Source organism: Natator depressus, chromosome 15 (genome assembly GCF_965152275.1).
Source record: "Natator depressus isolate rNatDep1 chromosome 15, rNatDep2.hap1, whole genome shotgun sequence".
Classification (NCBI taxonomy): Eukaryota; Metazoa; Chordata; order Testudines; family Cheloniidae; genus Natator; species Natator depressus.
The window spans coordinates 9,435,455-9,460,607 of record NC_134248.1 but is presented as its reverse complement, the minus strand read 5'-3'; the positions used below and the strand labels follow the sequence as shown (position 1 = coordinate 9,460,607).

Genomic DNA, 25,153 nt, shown 5'->3' with positions numbered 1-25,153 from the left:
ACTAGAATCCAGAACATTAAATCACGAACAGTAAAGAAGCTCAACACAGAACATCAGCATCATGAGACAAAATCTGGAAAATGAAGTTCTCCTCTCACTTCAAGTAATTCACCAAAACAAACAAACCAAAAACCAAACTCCATTTCACACCCTCCCCTCATCTTCAGAGTGTTCTGTTCAGGCTTGGAGTAAACTGTTCTAAAATAGGCCTCATTGACGAGAACACTGAAAACTCACTCCATCATCTTGCATAGCTTTAACAAGCCCATATGGGGACCCTGATGGAGATCTGGCAAAACAGATAACAGGTCTGGAAGAGACAAACCTTTTATATACAGAGGTACACCTTCCCACCTCACCCAGCCAGCATCCTATGACATGAAACAAAGCTGAGATGCATTACAGAGAAAGAGGGAAACACGTGACTTTTGTTTTAAGATCTGAGATCTGACAGGAGTTTGTGTCAGTATCTGTAAATCCAGACGGAGGAAAAACGCTTCCGATTCCTCCTACTTTATTAGAATCAGATATACTGTGTTTTGTGCAAATAGTACATCAAATATATACCATTTCATTAAGGTTAATTCTAACCTGTTGGAATGGGATGCGGGGGGAAGGAACCACCATCTTGACAAGCCTGGGTATGTTAAGCAGTGGAGTACAGACTAGAAAGCTTACTTTGGATGGGATAGCTACATAAGTGACAATTTCCCAGCATTATGAAAAGGAGCAACTGATTAGCCAGATATGGAGATAGCTTGATCTAGAAAAACTTAATTCTCAGCATTGAAAAGAAGGAGGCTATTACCTACCTTATTCAGTGTCCTCAAATCCTCCATTATCTGTTCATCTGTCAGCAGATAATTTAACTGAGGTATTCAGAATTAAGGTATATGTAACCAAGACACTTTTGGCAAGCAAAGGTAGAAACCAAACACCCCAGTGGCCTCCCTCTCACTTGACCAGAACACAAACTCAGAACTTTACAAGAAAGTCATCTAAAACTTAATACTCAAAGAGTCCTATCAAAGAAACAAACCTATTTATTACACAGCCATCTTCAAGGCTTCATGTAGTCTGTAGCCAACTGACAGTTCTGTTGCAAAAATTATTCTAGAACATTAGACACAAAAGGTGGGTGAGGTAACATTTTAGTGGACCAACTTCTGTTGGCGAGAGAGACAAGCTTTCGAGCTGACACAGAGCTCTTCTTCATGTCTGGGAACTGTCTCAGGGTGTAAGTTTCCCAGACTTTCGAGCTTACACAGGGCTCTTCTTCAAGTCTTGGAAACTTGCACCCTGAGACACTTCCCAGACATGAAGAAGAGCTCTGTGTAAGCTCAAAAGTTTGCCTCTCTCACACCAACAGAAGTTGGTCCAGTAAAAAATATTACTTACTCATTTTGTCTCTCTAATATCCTGGGACTGACAGGGCTACAACACTGCATACATTCTAGAACATATCATTATAACCAAATTCATCAATAAAAAATGCTTAAAAAAACCCAGCACTTGACATTTACTCTGTGAAGGCATCAACCGGTAACATTTTCACAATCTTTTCTGACCTGCACTGTAGGAGAAGAATACCAGCTAATACTTGAGCTCCAAGAAGATCCCATTGTCACCTCACATTTCACGAAGAGCTGAGTTCAGTGTTCTGCTCGTCCACAGAATGAGGGGACAATGGCATCACTGCAGCCCACACACTGGGTGTGAGCAGAGGCATAGAAAATATGAACCTCCAGTGCATCTTGGGGCAAAACAAAATAAAACTGATAGGAAGATAAAAAGGAATACCGTCAACCTGAAATCTAGTCAATTATTAAATACAATTAGAAGCATTTCAGAGCATTACATGCACGCCAAGTTTCCAGTGCCAGTTTTTCTGGTTTTACAATGACATCTCTTTTTTTTCTAGTGTATTGCTCCCCTCTGCATGGAGGTATTACAAAATAGGGGAACCTAACTGTATATGAGAAACAAAACTGATTCTATAAAATACCTAAATACCCAGTCTGTGTAACCAAAAAAAAGTGAAGAAACAGGAAAAATTTCCTTAGTTTTTCCAGCTGTGATTTACACATTACTTCTAACACTGAGAAGTAAGAACACTCAGACAGAAGTGTCAATTTTTAAATTGACTTGTCCATTCAAAAAGGGGAAAAAAAAAAAAAAAAAACTATTTTACAACAACTTAAGAACAGGAGGCATCACTTCCAGGATGCTGATTTTGATGGGCTACTTGCTGCATCCCTGCTTTAGTGCAGTAGCATCCAGGACCCAGTCAAAAAACAAACTTTGACCTTTCTGCGTACAGCTAGCATTAACCCTTCCCCTGTGAGGAAGGCAGGCAGTGCTTAACTTAGGCAAGATATGGAACCAAGCTGGCAGCCACAGTTTTATACATGAGAGTGTGATTTCCACAGCAGCAGGGAAAAATATTAAGTCTGTGACAGATTTCCTTGAATGATGGCAAATAAGGGATGCTATCTACTCTTCTTTAAAATAAATAAATAAATAAATAAAAAAAACACACATCTAGCAGGAGTAGTTCAAACAAAGCAGGAGACCCCTGCAGTTATATTCAATTAGAACGAGCATGCAGAAATCATGAGTCACTCCCACAAGTCATGATATGGGTTAAAAAAAATCCATTTAAATAATAAGCTTGGGGTTCTTTCTATTGGCCTTCTGAAAAATAGATGTGCCTGGCTTACTTTCCAATTAAATATAAGGTTCAAAAAAGTAGTCAGACCTGCAGGGGAACCATGCAAACACTTATATAGGCGATGGTACCTGCCCATTAAAGCTGACTTCTGAAGGGAATAAAGATAGTGTATTTTCCCCTCCTTTGTGCTGTATGAAGGCATGAAAGATTTTCTCCAATTTTAGTTACAGTAGCAAGTCTTGCATTCCTTGTTTTCGCTACACATCTCCTTAGATGAGTAGATGTGGAATGGCAGTTCTCAGACATCAAATGAAGGGGAAGAACAGTTGAATTTCCTCTCAACTATTTTGTCAGTTATTTGAGTTAAAGCCCCTTCCTCCCATCTTAAACCATGTCCTGTCTATGGGATTACTTACTTTAAGGCTATGTCTACACTATGAGCTGGGGGTGAGAGTCCCAGCTCCCATACATGAGAGCTAGGGCGCTAAACATAGCAGCATAGCCACAATAGGACAGGCAGCAAGTATGTCCGTGTGAGATGGGAACCTCACCCCAAGTGTAGACATACTCTAAAGGCATGAGATGGTTACTTTTGAAAACAAATCCACTTCAGAAATTCACAACCCAATCTTTATTGACAAAACCCGAAGTAGTCAAGCCACCACGCTCAAAAACTGGGCCTAAGAACTGGTTTTCGTTATAGTCTTCTGTTAAGTGACCTCAAAATACTAAGTTTACTTACTTCAACACTGGTTAGACATGACAGATTACGTTGCCAAATGTCTTAGACTGACAGATTAAGTCAGGTCCTTATACCTTGTTTATAATTTTCTTTCCTGGGTGCTGCACTATTGACATACTGTACCCTATGTGCAATAATCTAGACTCGTAAAATAGCACTTGACTGATTGTGTAAAAAGGATATCAGGGGCAGGTTTTCGTCTCTTATCCGGGATCGGAACAGGGTCATTTGGCCTCCTTCTCAATTTCCTTGTCATGATAGGTTTCACTTCCATGGAATCTGCAGAATAATGAAGTTGGACAGCTGATAAGACCACAGAAGATTTTGAAGAATGACAGGGAGATGAGAAAGGCAGCAAGATTTGATACAAGGCACAAGAAGAATCATCTTTTTTCCTTCACATAGAGAACTGTATTTTTCAACATGAGTTACCAGCACTGGCAAACGCTGAAACTGGTGGCAGTGAATTAAAAAAAAAACACCAAAATTCTTGATTACTGAGTTAAATACAGCATTATGGATGTCAGGATACGGCTATGCCACCTCCAAGTGATACAACCATATTTTCAGGGTTTTACAGCTAATTACAGAAAGATGCTACTTTAAGGTCTCAGCACATATATACATTCTGGAGATATTAATATCAAACATCTGTTTGCCCAGATTTAACTGGAATGTATAAAGGGTTTGGTTTATAAATATTTTTGCACTAACAACAAAGCCTGGTAGATTTTTTTTTTAAAAAAAACACAAGTTTGCAAGCCATCAGCCTCAAATACAGACAAGTCACTTTGCCAATAATAATTTTTACCACTAAGGTATATTGGAGGTGTAAAGAGAAGCAGTACATGAGAGGCTGCTATAATGTAGCTTTTTAGTGCCGCAACTCTACTGATTGAGCCAAATTTCTACTGAATTGGTCTTACATTCACAGAACACATTTAATCCCAGAGGATCACAAACTATATACAAAGTTTGCTTCATCTACCACAGCCACCTCTTGAGTGAGTCATAGCAGCTGTTTTACAGCACACGGCAATGGAATAGAACCATTTTAGCACAAAAAGTTGGAAAAACACCCCTATCCAATTGAAATGGCAAGGAGAATTTTAGGTAGCTGAGTAACTACTTGAGCTGAGATTTGGCTGAGTCCACGACTATTCTTTGTTGATCTGTTGAATCCAGACGACCCCACACAGAAGTCATTTTATAAAGATGCCCCAAGTCAGAACAAAGGAGAATGTAGTAGAGAAATAAACTTCCCTCCTGAGAAAGGCTATATTGCTGAAGGATTTTAAGAGCGGTTTGTTTTGCCAATTAATGGCTGATGTTGACTGTTTCTAAATGGAAACTCAGCCAGTTCTCTTTGACTGGAAAATGGTACTCTCAATTCCAAATTAGTAACAAAGGTTAAAGTCAGCAAAGCAGAAAGAACAGAAAAGCCCTCAGCATACCAAGGTGGAAGTGAGGCTCCTTTTCATCCCCAACCCACCCAAATGAAAAAAAAAAAAAATTTACACAAGTATTTTGTACTGAGTGAGATCTCTCACCATCCACAAAATACACTGTGCAGCCCACACAAAAAGCAGACTACTCCACATTCAGTGCTCTCTGGTGTACCTAAACAGTGTCTCTAAAAACGGAATCTAATTACACAGCCCATAAGCATATAAAGCTGAAATTAACATGCTAAACTTCAGCCCAAGGACAGACATATTCAAACGGGAAAAGAGTCCGTACTATTGCCTCTGAAATAGAAGCTCAATAAAAACTAAGTAAAATGACAGCCCACTTTTATTCTTAAATCAAATACTACTCAAAGTAATGAGTATGTCAGCCTATTATTGGATAGCAAAATACACAAAATAAAAGGGAAAGGGTTGGGAAAAATCAAGTTAGAACATTAACAAATCTCTCAAACTCTAATCCAACACGTCTAATTCTTTTGTTAAGTACTAAGCCGTTTTCAACATAGAGGCTAAGGTTTTCAAAACCAACTAGAGGATTTAACCACTGTTTCATTAACATTCATGAGAATTGTGGTGCAAAATCCCCTAGTGATCTCTGAAAAGCTCAGCCAAGAACATAAGAATGGCCATACTGGGTCAGACCAAGGTCCATCAAGCCCAGTATCCTGTCCTCTGACAGTGGCCAATGGCAGGTGCCCCAAAGGGAATGAACAGACAGGTTATCATCAAGTGATCCATGCCTTGTCACCCAACCCCAGCTTCTGGCAAACAGAGGCTAGGGACACCATAACAGAAGCTAGGGACACCAAGTGCCTAGCAGTAGTACTTAAGATTTCAAATACTGCGCAACAAACTCTGGGATGGGACAGGAGCATGGTATGGTACCAAACCGCTCACTTGAAGTTTTCACCACATGCAAACGTTGACCAATCATATGTAGGCAGAGGAATTGCACAGATGTTCATGCAGATCCAGTTACCATTGCTGTTACAAAGACACTCCTATTGGAACCCGGTGCTCAACCACATCACAGAAAGAAAAAGAAAGAAAAAAAAAAACTTCCTTGGTCTACTTAGGCTTATGAACCTAAAAGTGAAAAGTTTGTGCAACAATGGAGAAATGTATCAAGTGACATGTAAACCCATGTTCTAAAGGGCATACAGTCCATGCTGCCTGCCTTCAAATGTCCAAAGGACATACGGTTTCGCACTGCATAACTTGGGTGTCTAATACAATCACGAGAGCACATGGATGGCAAGACAATCTAAAAAATGTGAAAGTTGGCTTCAGAGAGAGGAGCTCAACAGTTTAAGGGATCAGGCTAAGTTTTTTGTACATGTTCTTAAGCAATTAACTCAACCGTTTTTCAGATACGGAGCTCTTTCAATATACTGAGAATTTAGGCAAGTCTTTAAATATGCCCACAGCTACATTCAGCTTAGAGCTTGCCTGTCCATCTCTGAAAGCCAGACTACCTGAGGATGCGAACTCTTAGAGCAGTTACGCATGTTCAAAACAGGGATCAAACCTCCCCTCATCTCAAATCAGTGAGTGTCACCATGCTGCACATGAAGGAAACGAATATTGTGATAAAAGCTAAAAATACAAAGTGCCATTCACTGACGAGTTGATGGCAAAAGGAAATCTCCATGACTGAAAGCTGAATTTAGCAAGTATTAACACTAAAAGCTAAAAAGGACACTGAGGCACGGATTATATTAATCTAAAAGCATGAGAAAGTTACTACATTGAGTGGGATCCATTCAGCTCTTTAATTATAATTAATTTACATTATAGCGGGAAAACAATGAAATCTTCCAGTTAATGGTAACACTAATGTGCATGGGTCCTTTTACCAGATGAGCTAGAAAAGGAGTTTCCCCTCTCTTCCCTCTAGCTAAGTCAATATCTTTTCTAAACTTCTTAGCTGTAACAGAGTCACTCCCTGTATGCTACAGCTAGACCATTCACCAAGCTAACTCAAATAGGAGACGAAGGGAACCCTTAGCACACAAAGCAGATGCTGCATGGAAATTAAAGAATTTCCACACAGTATAAGCAGCAGCAAAGTGTCGTCTTTCGGTACACAAGTTTAAAATGCATTATGGTCTAAATGCTTCTCTTACTTTGGATCTTTATCCAGATTTTTAGTTAATAAGTAGAATACCATGAGACACAAAGTGCTCTGTGTGACCTGCTCAATCTAACATTGGCCATAAAAGCCATCAGATCTATCCACACAGACTTCATTTCTTAGTCCTAAACAACAATAAAATTGTAAGTTTGCAAACTTGTGCAGAAACTATGATGGGAGGTCTGTAAATGACACCTTTTAACACAATATTGTCTCAGACGCACCATAAAGTGACGGAGTTGCTCTTCATTAGAAAAGCAAGACCAGAGCATTGGTACAATCTCATAGCACCATCTGTGAAGTAGGCTAATTATCCTTCTACCTACCTTCATTTGTGTCAGTTATTGCCTTGGCAATGTTTTCTACATCAAGGATACCAATTGGTTTCATGAAAAAAAAAACTGTCCACTTAATGCCCATTTTCCAGAGTCTGAACACAAATGAAATTTTCCCCTTATCTATTTTATTGGCTTCATATGGCCTTTTTCAACCTTTATTGTTTGCCTCTTTAGCATCTGTTACTAAAGAACTCAGAACCCAGATTAAATCCTGGCATGACTGGATAGAGCAACAATGTGGCACATCTCAACAGTTTAACAGCCAGACTTCAGGTACTGAAGTAGTCCCTTCCCCGCAGATGGAGTGGGAGGTCGTGAGATGACATTTCCCAGTGGCCTAATGAAAAAACCCATGAACATCTGGTGTGTGTTCGCTAGAAGAGTTCAGTAACAAAGATGGTTATAATGCATTAGCTCCAATTGTCACCACGCTACAGGCAAATGATGAGAGAAGCTACGGGGATATACATGAGGTCTTTACTAGGTTTACAGATAAGTTGCCATTATTCCAGATCAAACACATCTTAAACATGCAAAAAAGACACTTAAGACCTATAGCTTAAAGCTGTGCTGCTGTTAAAGTTGAAAAGCCAACCACAGGGACTCACTCTTCAGACAAAGTGTGAATTAATGTCCACCATTCCAGGGTTCCAAAGGAATCCTACAAAATCAACCAGGCAGTTTTCCCCTTTCTACATGTTGAAGCCCAAAGGCATCAGTGTTTATAGGTGCAAAAAATTAAGTTAAAAGGAGCCAGCTTCCCTCTCTTATACCATTTATTTCTGGTTAAACTTGATCTTGTAAGTACCTATTAAAGTTTCTTCTCTAGGTACTGAGCCTTTCAACAACTTGGCTTTTTTCTATAGAAGCCAGCTGGCTGCTGACACTACTGCTGAAGTTTTGTTACTGGCTGAGTCACATGGTCCTGCTTGACAGCAGTTGAATGCTATGGTAATATAAATATTCTAATAAGGAAGTCGCAGTCCACTCACATACACCCCAATAAGCAGAAAGTTTGTCAAATCAAATAATGTGCAACAAAATTTCTCATCTGCCCTTTACACTAATAAAAGGGAGGAGCCTCAGAAAGGGATAAATGGATGCTGTGGCACATTCTGGGCAAAAAGATTTTCTATCAAACTGGAGTTTTTTAGTTTACAGGGGAGAAAAAAATGTTACCCTTTTTGAGCATTACACCACACTACTGGTTGCATGTGGAAAACAGTCAACCCTTTTCTCCGTAAGTCTCAAACTCAGTCCCAGTCTCTGGCTCCAGTTCCAATACAGAAATAAAACTACGAAGTTTTACATGCTCCTTTCAGAGCGGGTGATCACTGGAATTCCATAGTCAAGAAAGAATTCTCACCAGGCAGCTACAGAAGTGCTGCACTGCCCCAAAACAACATAAAAAAACACCTTACCCTAGATACAGAAATGGACACAGAAGAGATGCAGAACCATATAGGCTCTGGTCACTCTTGTAACTTAATAGCTTTGGTCATTCTAGTAGACCAAATGCTACAAAGAACTGTAATGCTCTCCCTGTAAGTATCCAGATTTTTTAAATTTTCTGTTAAATAACCCCTAGACTCTACCTAAAACAAAGTAAAGCTCCATTCAGATCAAGTTACAAGGTATCCAAGCTGTGGAATGGTAGTGTAGCAAGAGCGGTGTAACACCACACGTCAAATTTTGCAACGTGTTCTGCTAAACAAGAACAAAGTCAATGCAATTCTAGATAAATCCTGAAACAATCAAATAATTCTACAAAACTATAAAAGTCCTCAAATTTAACTATATTGATCCATTAGTTTGAGCATTCAGAAACGAATTAGGTTTTGAATCCTATTGCCGATCAGAGACTGAAAGGAAACTTAAGTTTTCTGAAAAGTGCTTAGGCAGTGGTTCTCAAACTTGTGTACTGGTGACCCCTTTCATATAGCAAGCTGCTGAGTGTGACCCCCCCCCCCTTAAATATATAAAAAAAGTGTTTTTAATTTATAACACCATTAGAAATGCTGGAGGCAAAGCGGGGTTTCGGGTGGAGGCTGACAGCTCACGACCCCCCATGTAATAACCTCACGACCCCCTGAGGGGTCCCAACTCCCAGTTTGAGAACCCCTGTGCTTAGGTCTCATTTTTGGAGAGAGAAGAGACAGATGCTTATCTTGTTTTACCTCCTGTTAGCTCCATGGTTAGCTTTTCATTCTCAATCATCTTCTTCTTCTCTTCTAATTCAGCAATCAGATTTTCCTTCAACTCAATTTTCTTATCTTCGAACTCCTTCACTGCTGCCTTCTTCTCTTTGATATAATTTCTCTCCACCTGCTCTGTCTAATGCAAGCCAAAAAGAAACAGAGGATTAAGGAAGAGAAGCCTAATGACCAGGATGTACACTACAAGTGGAAAGGGGAACTAATGCTAACAAGGACTGATTAGTTTTGGAGTAGAGCAGCCATAGTCAGCTTACGTTTTAAAAGGTATATCAACATTTCTATGACCAGCTGAAAAATGCTTAAGAAAATGAACAATAAAGCAAATGACTACACTGGCAATAGTTGTGCTACTCATATTAAATAAATCTTCTTTTGTAATGCTTCATAACACCTAACTCAAATATCACAAAGTTCTTTAACAGAGCAATCCTCAATATTATACAATTAGTATAATTTATCCATTTTGCAGGTAGGTTAAATGAAGGAAGACAAGTTAAGTGATTTACCAAAATACATACCTAATGTAAAAAAAAAAATCCCACAAATGGCTATTTTTAGTGACCGTTTAATTTTTTTTAAACAATCTTCAGGAGTTACTTGAGTAGTGGTATCGATGGCAGTTTATACTATATCTCAGCTATGGTAATCAATTTTAAATAAAGAAAACCTCTACATAGATTTCCTGGAAAAAAAAACGAACATGAGCTACCATGTGATAAGATACTAGGCTTAAAAAACAGACTGATATTTTATTTCTAGAAGCTAAGAACACATGAACACTTACTTCCAGCTGGAGGAAGAGTTCTGAAAGACAAAAAATACAGGTCTAGTTAGCATCACTTTGTTATCCTTACAAGACACACAACAACAACTTGCCTTACTAAGTAACTCGGTTTTGCAGCCAAAAAAAGGTGGAGTAAACAGTGTACATACCTATCCCATTCTGATGCACATTTCATAGTTCTACTTTGTTGATTCCAGCATACATGTGCCAAAATTTCTGTAAAAGTATATTATAGGCTGACTTTTTGTAGGTGTATTTAAACCACAGGTGGTAGAGCAGTGTCCTATTTCTGATCCATTTCTGTTGGGCCAAGCTGCCATGTTTAATGGCATTTAAAAGGCAGTTGGGAATTTTTCTAGCTTAAGATGTTATTTAAAAAGTTGGCACTAGATTTAGCTTTCCAGATTAAATGAAAACTTGAAAGATGCAGCTGACAATGCCAGATGAATGTTCTGCAAAGAACCATGGTTTAAACAGATTTCACTAGGCCCAGCTGTCATTGCTTCAGCTGCACTTCTCTGGCAGAAAAGCCCTTTCATCAATTTGAGTTAACAGACATGAGGTTAACTGCCCCACAGCAGATGAGGAGCATATTAATGCACCACAGAAAGCAAACTATATCCTGTCTCAATTACATAATTCAGTTCATACATTGAGGCCAGGGAAGAGTATTGCCTATAAGTGCAGCAGTCCTGCTCTTAATGAAATCAGTGGCAAAATTCTCACCAACTTCAAACTGAGCAGGATTACTGGACGATGTGCGTCCCAAAATGAGGATTTTACTCAAGACTGTGATAACAAATTCAAAGTAAACTAAGGCTATTGATCAGTCCTTACTTCACTGTATCAAATATTGATAATTGTCATCTTCAACCTCTGGCAAGCAGCAAGAGCTAGGAACAATAGGTAAGTTCTGAACAGAACTATAATTAGAGAATTATATTTGTGATCTATTTTAGGTAAGAATTTATATGCATCAGGAAGCCACATAAAGATGGCATATAAAAATTTGTTTCAAGGCCAGAAATGACAACTGTGCAATTAAGGCCAGTCTTTTGATTTCTTAAGGGCTTTGCAATGAAAGCTTAGATAAGGAACGAATGCTTCTTTTACAGAAATAAAAAAAATGCAAGTCCAAAGAATTGAGAATTTTGTACATATTAGACAGAGACAAATAAAAATGCAGACAGGCAAGAACACAATTTCAGTTGCCACCCTTCCAATATTGCTGTAGTTGGCAGTAGGAATTTTATCACAAGCATGAAAATTAACACCATCTATCCCGCAATGGAAGAACTCTGCCACTACAGCAAAGATCTCATTGATCCCTGCCAGCCCAGGGTACACTGCAGTTTAGTCTGACGTTAACAGATTACAAAGAACATAAAAATAGTACTTGAGTCCAATTCTAAACTACATCAAATTCATCTTTTATGCTTGAAGAGAAATTCCTGTAGAGAGCACAAGGAAGAGATAAGTCCAGTTCAAGTTTCACTGGCAAATTCTTTGAGGGGACAAATACAGTCCTAGAAACATTGGTAGTGCACCATTCATATGATGGTCAGTGTTCACCTGAGATTTGTTAGTGGCTTTTAAACAGTGATATCAGAACCCACAGTATAAACACACTGCAGTGCAAAATGGCCTAGGTATCTGTACAGCATTACAAGGTTTTATCCCTCACTGCTGAAGGGTGGAAGAACACTGCTACATTTTCATTTCTGACTCCCACACATTCCCTTCTGAGAAAGCATCTCTAATTAAGTGGAAGATAAAAAGCTACATAGGAATGAGTGAACAAGAGCTAATTTAATTTCTCAACTACTCACTCTAGAAGCACACATTGGAAGACCGTATGGCAGCCTGTTTCCCTGACAACTTCCCATAACTGCTACGGGGAATTTTGAATTACATTAGCAGGCTTTGATACACGAAGTTTTACATAGAAAGATTTACTGAGCGTCCTATCAACAGCTTCACAATTAAAGTAGCACTGCTACTGGCCTCATGGTCAAGCAGTAGGTACCTGGAGACTAATTCGGTCCTTTGATCCTAGGCCAGTAAGCTGCGGTGTGATTAACAAGCAGCAAGCCCAGCCCCCACAATCATGTAGGACAAAGCTGCCCTAGAGCAAAGTCTCTAACCAATTCCAAAGGACAAGCAGTGAGCTCTTCAGGAAGCTGTCTAGCCCCCATTGCATGCCCCTCTTGTTGGAAGGAATCACTACAGCAGGAGGCTTGAAAGACGGTGATTGAAAGAACAATTAAAAGAAGTTAAATACTATAATTTACAAGAGGTCATATTAGACTATGAGATCTTATTACTTGAACTGTAGGCATACAAGTGCCTAGTCAAAACTGCTGTTTACTGATAAACATATTATAGTTAGCCAATACACCTGCAGAAAAGCATGATGGATTCTGTTATGCCTTATGCATACTCAGCAAAGAAGCCATTTAGCATCACCAAAAAGAGTGAAAGACTGGAGAATCTTTGGCTCCTGCCAACCCTGTTCTCCTAGGATTGAATCCATGTCATGTTTCTTGGGTGTGATTCTCATCTGTGAGGCACCTACATAAGTCAAAGGTTCTTTGCGTGCATTATTTTTTAAAACAAAAATCCAGCTCACCTGCATTCCGTATCCGTTCCTTGTACTGCTGATCCAGTTTTTTCATTCTTTTTTGATATTCTTGCAAAGTACCTAATTGAAATAAATTGCAGATTGCCATAAGATCATACTGTTTTCTAATACTGAATCTTAGATAGTCCATACTTTCTAGGTAAATTTAGCATTTCAGATAAAGTATACATTTATTGAGGAAAAAAGCCTAAATAGAAGACTGCTACCCTGCTTCCCAAAAACCAGCCAGAATATTTATGTAGCAGCACCATCCACTTTGTGTGCATGGCAGGAGATGGCTGAATTTGTTTTGTAAGTAGAGTCATAAGTGTGTGAGAGGTATCCTGCAGTCTCTCAAAGGCGGGAAGCTGCCAAAGGCACATCACATACAGAAAGGGAGATACATAGGAAGTATGGATTATAACAGTGAAGAATGAAGTTGTGTAAGAAGACCCATGAGCTCTAACAGCAACTTTTCCTCATGGTCACGGTCTCAAGAGACATTTTTCTAGAGGGCTATGAGGTACATCTCATTTAAAAACCCTACCACGATTAGGTGAAACACAAGCCCTCACATTTCCGACACCTCATTTAATTGCAAAACCATCTCACAAGTGAAAGTATTGAAGAAAGGGACTTTTTCACTAAAATGTAAACATAATTTCAAGCCCTCGTTCTACTGCACACAGAACAAAACAGTGTGTCCATCTTCTATGGACAACACTTTCAGGACATTACTATGGTCATTTCTCGCTTCCACTTAGACACTTTTTAGAAACTGAAAATTTTATGGTCAGAAAAAAACCTACTAATTTTAAACCCTACCTTCCTGCAATTGCTGTAACTGCCTCTTAAGAGATGCCAGTTTGTCCTGATACATCCTGCAAAGAGAGGGCAATATTACATAAACAGGTCAACCACACTGTTTGTTTCACCACCTGCTTAGGTGAATAAATCCATTTCATTTTCTCACCAAGTAAAGAGGTCCTCCTGAAAAGACTTTTACAAGAGGAAGTATTCTTCAATTTAAAATCTGTACTGCCACTTAATTATAAAATAAACCAAAAAAGGTTATGCTGGGAACCTCAGAAATAACTGTTGCAAGATGTTTTGCTCCACTGATATTAAGAACAGTACCACAGAATCATTTTGCCATCTTAACTTCTGGCAAGTCTCAATCTTTGTTCCCCAGTTCCCCATCTGTAGGAAGGGGCTACTTCCATGCCTTATGAGTCTTGGCTTTAGAGTAAGTCTTCCCCAATACCCATGCAACAGAAGTTAAGAGTAAAACTGTGGCAAGCCACGAACAGAACTTTAATCTCCTGCCTCGAAGATCTGTGGTTTTAACCTAAGTTCATCCTTCCTGCCAAGCATAAAACATCTTTGTCAACTAGTGAGAGACTACTGAATGCTACAATGCATTTAAAGATCAAGAAAAGCTGTTTTACTAGGCTCTGAGAGTCCAAAAAGTCTGGCTTACTGGGCTATCGTTGTTGGTATTGTACTATGCAAGAACATGAAGTGGGTGTCTTCTTTGTTTGGGAGGTACCAAGTATGGCCTTCTGGACAATATAGGGATCATAGTTGGATGTCTCCAGGAAAGTCACATCCACCTCCTTTTGTCCAGAAGGAGAGTAGCCAGTGCGCAGGTTCTTGAACAGGTTAAGTAGTTTTTATGTGGGGCAAAAGAGAATCCTAATGAGTCCAATATAGTTAGCTATCCCCGTTGGGCGAGGCACTATGCAATCAGAATGTCAGCCTCTATCTTAGAGTTAAAAAATCTCAGGATATGTGTACGCTAGAAATGTTACAGTGTGCACAGCTGCGCCGTTGTAATGCTGTAGTGTATATACTTACTACAGTGACGGAAGGGGTTTTCCGTCATGGTAGTAAATCCACCTCTCCAAGAGGCAGTAGCTAGATCAAGAGAAGAATTCTTCCACTGACATAGCAACGACTACACCAGGGCTTAGGGCGGCTTAATTACATCATACAGGGCATGAAATTTTTCACAGCCAAGTGATGTACTTAAGCCAACTTTGTAACGTAGCCCAGCCTCTTGGACGCCAGAAAATGTTTTTGGTTGAGGAGGAAGGGGGACCTTACTTACTGTTCTTTCATTTCTACATAGTCCTCTTCATCATGCTTTGCCAAGTCAGTTTCACTAGCATCCTCAGTATCTGAACAAGGGGAAGAGAAATTTGATAACACCAAACAAATCAAATCATTTTTAAAGAAATGAGTGATTGTGGCACACGTGCAGTTATTCCAAATTAATTTAGTGCAGCCAAAGAAAGGATATATTTTGACATTTTCAATTTTGGAGGTGATTCAAACCATCGTACACGTTTCCTACACATATAAGCTGTTCAAGATGGGCGCTCAAACATTTAAAAGGAACCTTGGTAGTATATCAAAAAGAATCAGTTTTTGACATAGGATACCCCTGTGATTTCCTCCCACCCACTCCACTCCATTTTTTGGATGAAATCAAGTTATTTTTGCACTTTTAAATGCAAGGGCTTGACATCATTAATTGAACCAGGCAGAACACCAGCAGTGCTTTGCAGGATTCCTCCTTATAGCTTTAACCCTGACCTGCTGCTTCAATCCTTAACTCCCATATAACTGTATCAATACACCTTTATCTTGACCTACAGCACTACAAAGCAGAGTTTCAGAGTAGCAGCCGTATTAGTCTGTATTCGCAAAAAGAAAAGGAGTACTTGTGGCACCTCAGAGACTAACAAATTTATTTGAGCATAAGCTTTCGTGAGCTGCAGCTCACTTCGTCAGATGCATTCAGTCCATCCGACGAAGTGAGCTGTAGCTCACGAAAGCTTATGCTCAAATAAATTTGTTAGTCTCTAAGGTGCCACAAGTACTCCTTTTCTTTTTACAAAGCAGAGTGATAATTATACTAAGTTCCGCAGTGGTTTGCAACAGAAACACGGGGCCCACTGAAGATATAATTAAAGTAATGTTATTTCACCTAGTCTTCTCAGATGTGTACTCCAGTATCTCCATATAAGAAAGACTATTACCACAGATTTGTCGGACACTGATAAAACAGGTTAATGCCGCATTACAAATTCTCTGCAGCTCCTCTAAATTTTGTCTTTAAAGACTGAATGGGAACAGTTAACTACCTTCTCACTCCTAGAGTTCATCCGGTCAAGTCAGGGATTAGACTCATTGGAAGGGTAGAGCTGGAAAGCCTGCACTGCCAGTACATTAGCTATTGTGTGGACTTGGAACTTCAGTCTCTAATTCCATCTGCCCTTCTCAGATTTCTTCCTTAAAATACCAAACACTTCAGGTTCCTTGTGTTAAGATAAAACTCAATGTATCAAATAAGGTATCAGTCAAAGAGATAGCTACAGCAGACCATGCTAGAGAGGGCCACATCTCCTAAGATAAACTGATGAAGCCTTGGTATTTTAATTCAAACACATCACAATAAATTTTAGCCACACTGGGTGTGTTTAAAATGATTTATGACAACTCTAAACATCAAAAGGGAAGGACTATTCAGAGAAGATGAAGAGTCCTTAAAAACACCCTCACCTTCCCCACCCCAGAATATCAAGACTTCAGAAAAGCCTTGAACGCACTAATGCTTTCATGATATGCCACAATAAGATGCTTAAAGCAACTCGCCTTAAACTGAAATATGAAGAAATGAGAGCACAAAGCAGATGATTCCCTTTCACAGCATCATCTCCTCCCTGTCACCCCAAGAGTCTCTCTCAACATTGTGCATGGCTCATTTCTTCCTCCCTCTTCTTCCCCTTGTATCTACCAAGAGTCCCTCCCCTAACCTTCTATGACCCATTTCTCTTATTATACTCCCTAATTTCATCCCTCTGTACCCCCACACATACCCTTTCTTCCCAACCCCTGGAATACCGCCTCTTCTTTTGTTACTTTTATACCACTGAAACAAAGCCAAATGCCACCCCAACTGCCATGTTCTTACTTTGTCCTTTCACTATTCCTCTCCCCCCAACCACCTCTTCTCAGTGTGCCCCATTAAACCCCTCCTCTACCCCAGTACCTTTTCTGATCGTACTGGAGTCCCTCTTCCAATTCTCTTTTCCATCACTTCTCTATTTCTCTTTTCCCATCTCTTTATCCCAATAACCCAGCTAACTTCCTCTTGTCCTGGATCATTTTCTCCATCTAACTCATCTCACCCCATGCCCCTGAGTCTCCAACCTCCTCTCCAAACACTCTCTACTGCCTCTTTTATCCCAGTTCACCTGAACTCATTCCCTTCTCCACCAAGCTGTTAAATCAATTCCTCACCCAAACTTCCTCCTCTCCCACTATTGCAGTAACCCCCTGGATTTCCTCTGCCACACATTCCTACTCCCCAAGATCACCCAGGCACCCTCCCCCCACCTCGGGCAGCTTAGCCACCTGCCAAGCCGTCAAACTACTGAACGCCATCTCCTGGTACACCCCACCCCCTTCCCCACTTCGCCCCCGACCCTGGGCCCCCTCCCACCTGCGCCCCGACCCTCCCCCCGCCTCCCTCTGCCCGCTGTGAGGAGGGCGGGGGCGGGGGGGGAGCCACTCACCCTCGTCGGAGTCCCGGGCCCGGCCGCTGCGCTCGCCGTCCTCCTCCTCGGCGCTCTCCAGCTCCTCCTCCTCGTAGTACTCGGGGCCGGGGGGCAGCGCGGCGGGGGGCAGCCCCGCCGGGACAGGGGCCGGGGGCGCGGGAGACACCAGCCCGGCCGCGCTCATAGCGGCGGGACGCGGCCCGCCCGGAACTCGGACTCTCCTGCTCCCGCCGCCTCAGCCGGGACTCGGGCTCGGCGGCAGCTGGCCGAGGACCTCAGCGCGCCACTTCCGGGTCCCAGGAGCTGCCTAGGCGGGGCCTCGCGCAGGCGGATGCGCAGGACACCTACATCCGGGGAGAAATGGGAGGAGTCAGGTGCTCGGGCTGGGACGGAGGGGGCGGGGCTGAGCTCTGGGCCCCTCGCTTTGGGAGCGGCAGGTTCGAAACCTGGGCTAGCTCGAGCGACGGGCGGAGCCTGGGCGGGCCCCAGTCAGGGGAGGGGGCAGATCCCGGGCCGGGTCTGGATCCAGGGTCGGGTAGCGACTGGGCGGGTGGAGGGCCGGACTCAGTCTGAGGCGGATCCAGCAAGCCTGACTTCAGTGCCCGGCAAAGTGGTTGAACCTAGTAAAGAGCAGACCTGTCAGACAGGTGGAGGAATGTGATTTGGGGTCCGGTGATGAAGTGAGCTGTAGCCCACGGAAGCTGATGCTCAAATAAATTTGTTAGTCTCTAAGGTGCCACAAGTCCTCCTGTTCTTTTTGTGGCTAGAGACTAACACGGCTGCTACTCTAAAAAGTGGCTGTAGCGTACGTAGATTTTCAGAAAGCCTTTGACAAGGCCCCTCACCAAAGGCTCTTAAACAAAGTAAGCTGTTGTGGGATAAGAGGGAAGGTGCTCTCGTGGCTCAAAGTCACTGGTTAAAATATAGGAAACAAAGGGTAGGTATAATGGTCAATACTCAGAATGGAGAGAGGTAAATAGTGGTGTCCCCCAGGGGTCTGTACTGGGATCAGTACTGTTCAACGTATTCCTTAATGATCTGGCAAAAGGGGTAAACAGTGAGGTGGCAACATTTGCAGATGATACAAAACTAATCAAGATAGTTAAGTCCCAGGCAAACTGCGAAGAGCTAGAAAAAGATCTCTCAAAACTGGGTGACTGGACAACAAAATGGCAGATGAAATTCAATGTTGATAAATGCAAAGCAATGCACATTGGAAAACATAGTCCCAACTATACATATAAAATGATGGGGTCTAAATTAGCCGTTACCACTCAAGAAAGAAATCTTGGAGTCATTGTGGATAGTTCTCTGAAAACATCCACTCAATGTACAGCAGCTGTCAAAAAAGCGAACAAGATGTTGGGAATCATTAAGAAAGGGATAGATAGTAAGACAGAAAGTATCATACTGCCTCTATATAAATCCATGATACGCCCACATCTTGAATACTGTGTACAGATGTGGTCGCTCCATCTCAAAAAAGATCTATTAGAATTGGAAAAGGTTCAGAAAAGGGCAACAAAAATGATTAGGGGTATGGAATCGCTGCCATATGAGGAGAGATTAATAAAACAGACTTTTAACAGAAGCCTGACATTCCTCTGTAGCTGATCTGGAGAAACAGAAATCCTGACTCCAAACTACACTTCAAATATTTTTATGTTGTAAAGTTATTACTATATGGCACTGAAACTTGGAGGCTTATTAAGATCTTACTATCTAAACTCCAAGTTTTCATAAATAGCTGCCTCAGAAAGTCCTCGGTATCAGATGGCTAGAAAATAAAATGACAAAAAATTCTGTATGAAACAAACTGGTAGGACAGGAAATTATGGAAATAAAATGGAGATGGCTAGGACACACATGGAGTAAAGACCTGAAAAACATAGCAAGACAGGCATTGGACAGGAACCCCCCGGGCAAGAGGCAATGAGGTAGACCAAGGTTAACATGGAAGTGCACAACAAAAGCAGAATTGAAAAAGCTATCAAAATGTCATGGGAGGAAGCTAAGACTGCAGCAGGAGACTGGTACCTCGGAGGGAGCTGCATTCAGTGTCTGTATGTATACAGCTATCAATTTAGCTTAATTTGGTAACTGACCAACTTAAGCTAGATCTGTTTGTAACTTGCTTATAGCAATTTAATTGTGTTCACAAAGGGGTTTGCACCATTTAAATGTGATTTAAAAAAAAACACTTTTAAACAGGAGCAGTTTTTGTATGGCACTAAGGCCTGGTTCTTAAAATGCTTTGGGATCTACAGTGAGAGCACCTGCCACATAAAAGTAAAATCTCCCATACTACTTGGAGGGAGACAACAGAGGGCGCATAAGAGCTGTCAAGGATCCTCTTGCCTCGTACTTCCTAACAGCTTGTGTAAAGCGATTCAGCTGTGGCTTGTTTTTCTACCAGTGTATAAAACACGCATTGTTACATACTTCAGATTCAGACACTTCCCTTGTCCACGGGTTGCAATGCTCCTGCCCCAGGACGTTTACTTTTCAGCTGGGGAGAAGGTCTCTGCCGGGCTTCTCAGATCTGGAGGGATGGGTTCACCTCCTCTCTGGCCCAATGGAAAATGAGTATGATTCCCTCATTCACTCTAGTGGTTGTTTTAACATCTATGGCACAAACCACAATGATTTTGATGATCTGGTTCTGCTCATCATCAGCTACTCAGGATCATGTACTGAGCAGGGTGTTATAGGAATGAGGACTGAAGTGAAAGGGCAGGGCATCTCTCCCATTCTTTCCTCCTTTTCCTGTCTACTTATCACACACTCACCCTCCTGTGTCATTGACAAGCTGTCACTGTGTTGGGATGTCACATCCATTAACTGACATAGCTACATCACACCTATGAATAACAGCTTCCATAAATACATGGCAGGAGTGGGTTTAATCCATTATAAATCATTAGCATCTTTCAGAGCATATCAGTCTTCTAATTTCTGAATATTCCAAATACCCTTCCCACAGACCCAGCTATCACATCCACAGAGGCAGGCACTTTGGTCTGCACAGAGCTAATTGCAGGATTAAAGATGTGATGCTTTGACCCCCAATTAGCATGAGTATGATAAAAACAAGATTTAATCTGGTTTAGTCCTTTTATGTGAGAACAAAACTCCTAAACGGTATTGATTGTCTTGTATGGTACCTAGCAGAGCTGCAACTGAGCACTTACCACATTTGCCACAATATGTTCCCCCAAAGTCACTGGATGTTGAGTCACTGAAACATCAGTGTCCCACCTAGTGTAAACCTCCAACCAGGAGAAGGAATACTAAAATTAAAGGAATGATGACATACAAAAGCCTTGCAGAGTGAGCCAAAACTAGTAAACCTGGGTTCTGACAAGCCGTCAAGGTCATCAGGTTCTTCCCATTATTATGAACAGAATGAGTATAACAATTGAATATGTGTAATGCTTTACCCTTTTATTACACATTCAAGCCAAGGATTTTCTCTCCTTGCAAACATTAACAAATGTTGACTTGCACACTTGAGAATGAATGTAAGTAAATATTATTGGCTGAGCTTGCAAGGTCCTACACTCAGCTCTGTGGCATTTCTCCATAACATTCAGCAACAGTAGCTCACCTTTGGTTCTTCTGCAGTAGAGAAATGGAATACTGTACAGTTTAGCACATGTGGCTCTTTTATACGAGACCTTAAAAACAGATCTTTTCAGCTTTATGTATCTTTGGGAGATTCCGTGCGGTTTTGTGTCTTGGCCAAAGCTTCCCTCTCTCTGGTGTTTCACAGCATTCTGTGCACTACATGGTTGTTGTATTCCAACCAAGAGATGGCCGTATTTCAGTGGCGATGTATGCCTGTAGTACTGTACATGAAAGTACTATGAGAGTCTTATGTGAAAACACCCCTGTAAATATTACTATTTTAGAGTTATTAATAGAATTACACCACCTTCCTAATGCTTGAAATGCCTTCCGACGTCCCAGGAGTCAGACTTCTTGCCTCTCTCTGATTCATCATCCCTCTTCAACATCTTTGTGACATCTTATGTGTAACAGATACTTTACCCACTCTGTCTCTGGGTACCTTTACTGCCTCAGTTTCCCTTCTCCACTTAATCAAACTTCACTTTGTAGGGGTTCACAATAATCCTCCCTTTCTGGGAGTCTGATAAACTTCAAAGCAAGATCACTTCCACCTAGCTTCCTGCTGGGACACAGCCCTAGATATAAAAAGAAAAGGAGTACTTGTATTCTTAACCCAGTCCCTACTGAGACCTTTATCTTGGCTGGCTGGTAGGCACATGCTCCACCACTCATATCCCGTACAAACTTACATTCCCCGCATCTTCTGTAAGGAGCAAGTCATACAACCAACCATCTTCTTTAAGTATATCCCTTAAGACAACTCAGGGTGCCCTTATATCCCCCAGCAAGCCTTGTTTTTAGTCACATGCCCCCCCATCACTTCACTCCTGGACTGAGAGGTAAACTAGACACAAGTGAGGCTGAAAGCAGGACTCCTTAAAGGGCCAGTCACCCTGTGACACACTCCTTCAACAACTGCCCTTTGTCTGAGGCAGATTGGTTCTTCTTTCCGTGAAGAAAGTTGTCTTTTTACATGTCCTACAAAGTTCTGGTTATATTTACCAATACAACATCACACACATTTCTTTGTAGTGTACTCAGTATAATTGCTGAGGCAAAAGTTTTCAGTGATCAAAACCCAACTCTCACTTGCTGTAGTGCTCCCTCTGTGCCAGACTGCTCATGTTTAGCATTAGTCTTGTGGAGACACCCCATGCTCTCATCTCTCAGGCATTCAGTAGGAACCCAAGGGAGGAGGGTTAGCTTTAAGGAATGCTATGTTTTCCTTGCAGATGCAGCAGCTTAACTGTCCACGCCCCAAGAGCTTTCATGCCTCTTACTCAAACTACTGCACATAGCCCACGTTTCTATCAAAGGTCTTTTCCCCCCATCACAGGCTCACTTACTTTGTTTATGCACATTCCTTTATTTGATGAAAGATTTCTTTGTTCTGACTTCTCAATGTCAGCTATTATCAGTCACAGAGTAGCCATGATACAGAACTCATGCTCACAGCATGTAAAAAAAATCAACATGTTGGCACTAAAAAAAACCAAAACAACCTGTCAAGGTTGAAGCCAGGATTATGAACAGAGATGGATTCTATACATTTGTCGTATGAATGAAATGGTTGTAAGCAGAAAATCTGTAACATACCCTACTGGCTCTCAAATGCCTAGCACACCATTGTAGCCTGCTGTTGGTCAGGCATCCTGGGACTTCTAGTCCCAAAGGACCAGGTGATGCTAGGCTGAGAGCAAAGCCTGCTGGGAGAAGACACAGGATGTAAAAGCCAAAGCACCATAGTAGTGAGTGAGATAAGGGTGGTATGGAATTTTTGTTCTGTGGGGGTGTGATGGTGGGTAGGCGGGGTGAGGGACAACTGTAGTTATCAGGTCTTGTCTGGGAAAGGAGCCTGAGTAGAGCTGTGGACAGAGACCAGTGACAGAGATTGCTTGGAGCTACTGTGGACCTTTACAGCCAGGAAGAATGAAAGGCTATATACAGATCCTACTGAAAGAGCTATGAAAAAAATTCTGTAACTGAGAAATAGAAATGATGTTGTGAATCTCCTTCATCTTGCTCCCACTTCTACCTTCACTAGGGTACTTCTACTCATCATAATCCTATCAGATCTATTGTTTCTTTTGTCTCCTTTACCACTCTTGACTGTGCACCTTCTACCACACCCCTTTTTATACTTGGAAGACTCTCTGTCCTTATCCTGTGAACTCTGCCTTCTAATCCACCTTTCCAAGCAGTTTCTCTCCCCCTTGTTATGTCAGTAATCCCTCCTCCTTCACCTGACCTATTTCCAGTTTTTCATATACATTTGTGTTAAACCTTGTGTGTATTAGAAAGCACTAATAGTGTAACTAAAAAATTGACCTAGCTATACAGGTGCAAACTCCTAAGGCAGAGGCACTTAAACTGGTTAAAGTGATTTAGAGCAATGTGGTTTTAGTTTGGGATCCAAATTCTTCAACAGAGGTGGCCTATAAACATTTTAAAATAATGACAGGTTTCAGAGTAGCAGCCGTGTTAGTCTGTATTCGCAAAAAGAAAAGGAGGACTTGTGGCACCTTAGAGACTAACCAATTTATTTGAGCATAAGCTTTCGTGAGCTACAGCTGTAGCTCACAAAAGCTTATCCTCAAATAAATTGGTTAGTCTCTAAGGTGCCACAAGTCCTCCTTTTCTTTTTTTAAAATAATGGTGTCAACAAGTTGCGAGTCTGCCGTAAAAGTCATAGTTTGCCCATTGGCCTTGTCACTTAAAGGGAATTTTAGGGAAAATTCTCACCAGGGCTATCACCAGTTCAGCTGTCCCGGCTGCGAGTCCGGCTGCAGACAACGCAGCCCCTGAACGCCTAGGACGGGTGCTGGAAAGGGCTGGTTTGTAGTCACATGCCTCCCTTAGGAAACCCTCACCCTGAGAGCTCTTCTTTCAATGGCCTGGTTCAGCCACAGCGCCCAGGTGGGTTGCAGGGTGGGTTTCAACCCCCGTGACGCGCCGCCGCTCCTGAAAGCGATGTGGGGGGAAACCAAGGGGGCCCGGGGCGCCCCCGGCAGGCCTGACCCGTGCGTGCGGCTGCGAACCCCGGCGGGGCGGCAGACGCGGCTCATCCTCCCGGCTGGGACGCAGCCAGCCATGGAAGGGGTGGGTGAAGCGGAGACCCCGCCTTCCCCCGGTGTAAGCCCAGCCGGCGGAGGGGGGGTTAGGACGCGCCCCCTTTAAACGGCCCGCCCCCCATGCGAGCTCTGCCCGGGGGAATTGACTCCCCGCCCCCATTCGAGCCCCGCCTGGGAAGGGAGAGTCACTCTCCCCACAAAGGGTTAACCGCCTCCCGCTGCCCCAGAGTGATTCCAATCGAGCGCCGATCCCTCCTCGACCAGTCAGGGCCCGAGCTGCGCTGAGTGATCAGGGTGGTTAATCAAGCGCGGAACCAGGTACGCCGGCCCTATAGCTTGAAGCGACAGGTTTATGAATCGATCTCCGATCCGTTTCCTCCAAAAACCTCCCGGGTCAGTCCCACAGATCTGGTCGATTAAGGTCGCGTAGTGGAGCGCCAATCCCCACCCCCCTAGGTCTGTGGAAGCCGCTGGTTAGTCGGACGCCGATCCATTCCCCGCCCCATCGGCCCTTGTTGGTCTGAGTGGGCAGGCTGCGTAGCCGAGCGCCGATCTCCCGGCTCGCCCAAGTGACTGACCAGACTTAAGAGCTGAGCGCCGAGGCAGCCGAGCGATTGGCCGCGCCTGGCAGGAGCCGCACCTCGGGTAGCGGCAGCAGCGGGGTCCGTGGCAGGAAGCGGAGCAGAGGGAGCGGGGCCCCGGGACGGAGCCAGCCGCCGGACAGCGCCGAGCTACGGCGGCCGCACGGCCCCTGGTACCAGGTGAGAGGGAGGCGCCCTGGCCACGAGCGCGCTCGGGGAGGGGAAGCGGCGCGGCTGGGGGTGGCTGCCGCCGCCTCTCGCCCCCGGCTGCCCCGGGGGGCGGTACGGGACGCGCTCCCAGTTGGGCAGGGGGCGGCCCGGAGCGGGACCCC

The 25,153-nt window shown here is 42.6% G+C and overlaps 2 protein-coding genes across 3 annotated transcripts in view; one reads left to right on the top strand and one right to left on the bottom strand.

Moving 5' to 3' along the window:
- Positions 1-17,738, bottom strand: part of SUDS3 (SDS3 homolog, SIN3A corepressor complex component) — a 29,504-nt gene extending 11,766 nt beyond the window's left edge. Inside the window, exons 1-8 of one of the 2 annotated variants that reach the window (XM_074972706.1) lie at positions 17,558-17,738; positions 15,085-15,154; positions 13,800-13,855; positions 12,984-13,055; positions 10,355-10,374; positions 9,532-9,688; positions 3,597-3,692; positions 813-874 (exon numbers count right to left, since the gene is read on the bottom strand). In XM_074972706.1, the coding sequence (XP_074828807.1) occupies positions 813-874; positions 3,597-3,692; positions 9,532-9,688; positions 10,355-10,374; positions 12,984-13,055; positions 13,800-13,855; positions 15,085-15,154; positions 17,558-17,723 (699 nt within the window). In that variant the 5' untranslated portion in view covers positions 17,724-17,738. The remainder of the gene's footprint in view (positions 1-812; positions 875-3,596; positions 3,693-9,531; positions 9,689-10,354; positions 10,375-12,983; positions 13,056-13,799; positions 13,856-15,084; positions 15,155-17,557) is intronic. The other variant, XM_074972707.1, reaches the window with a different exon arrangement.
- Positions 17,739-24,817: 7,079 nt separating this feature from the next.
- Positions 24,818-25,153, top strand: part of TAOK3 (TAO kinase 3) — a 139,257-nt gene continuing 138,921 nt past the window's right edge. The window contains exon 1 of the mRNA XM_074973022.1: positions 24,818-25,001. The gene's annotated coding sequence lies outside the window, so the exon portion shown is untranslated. The remainder of the gene's footprint in view (positions 25,002-25,153) is intronic.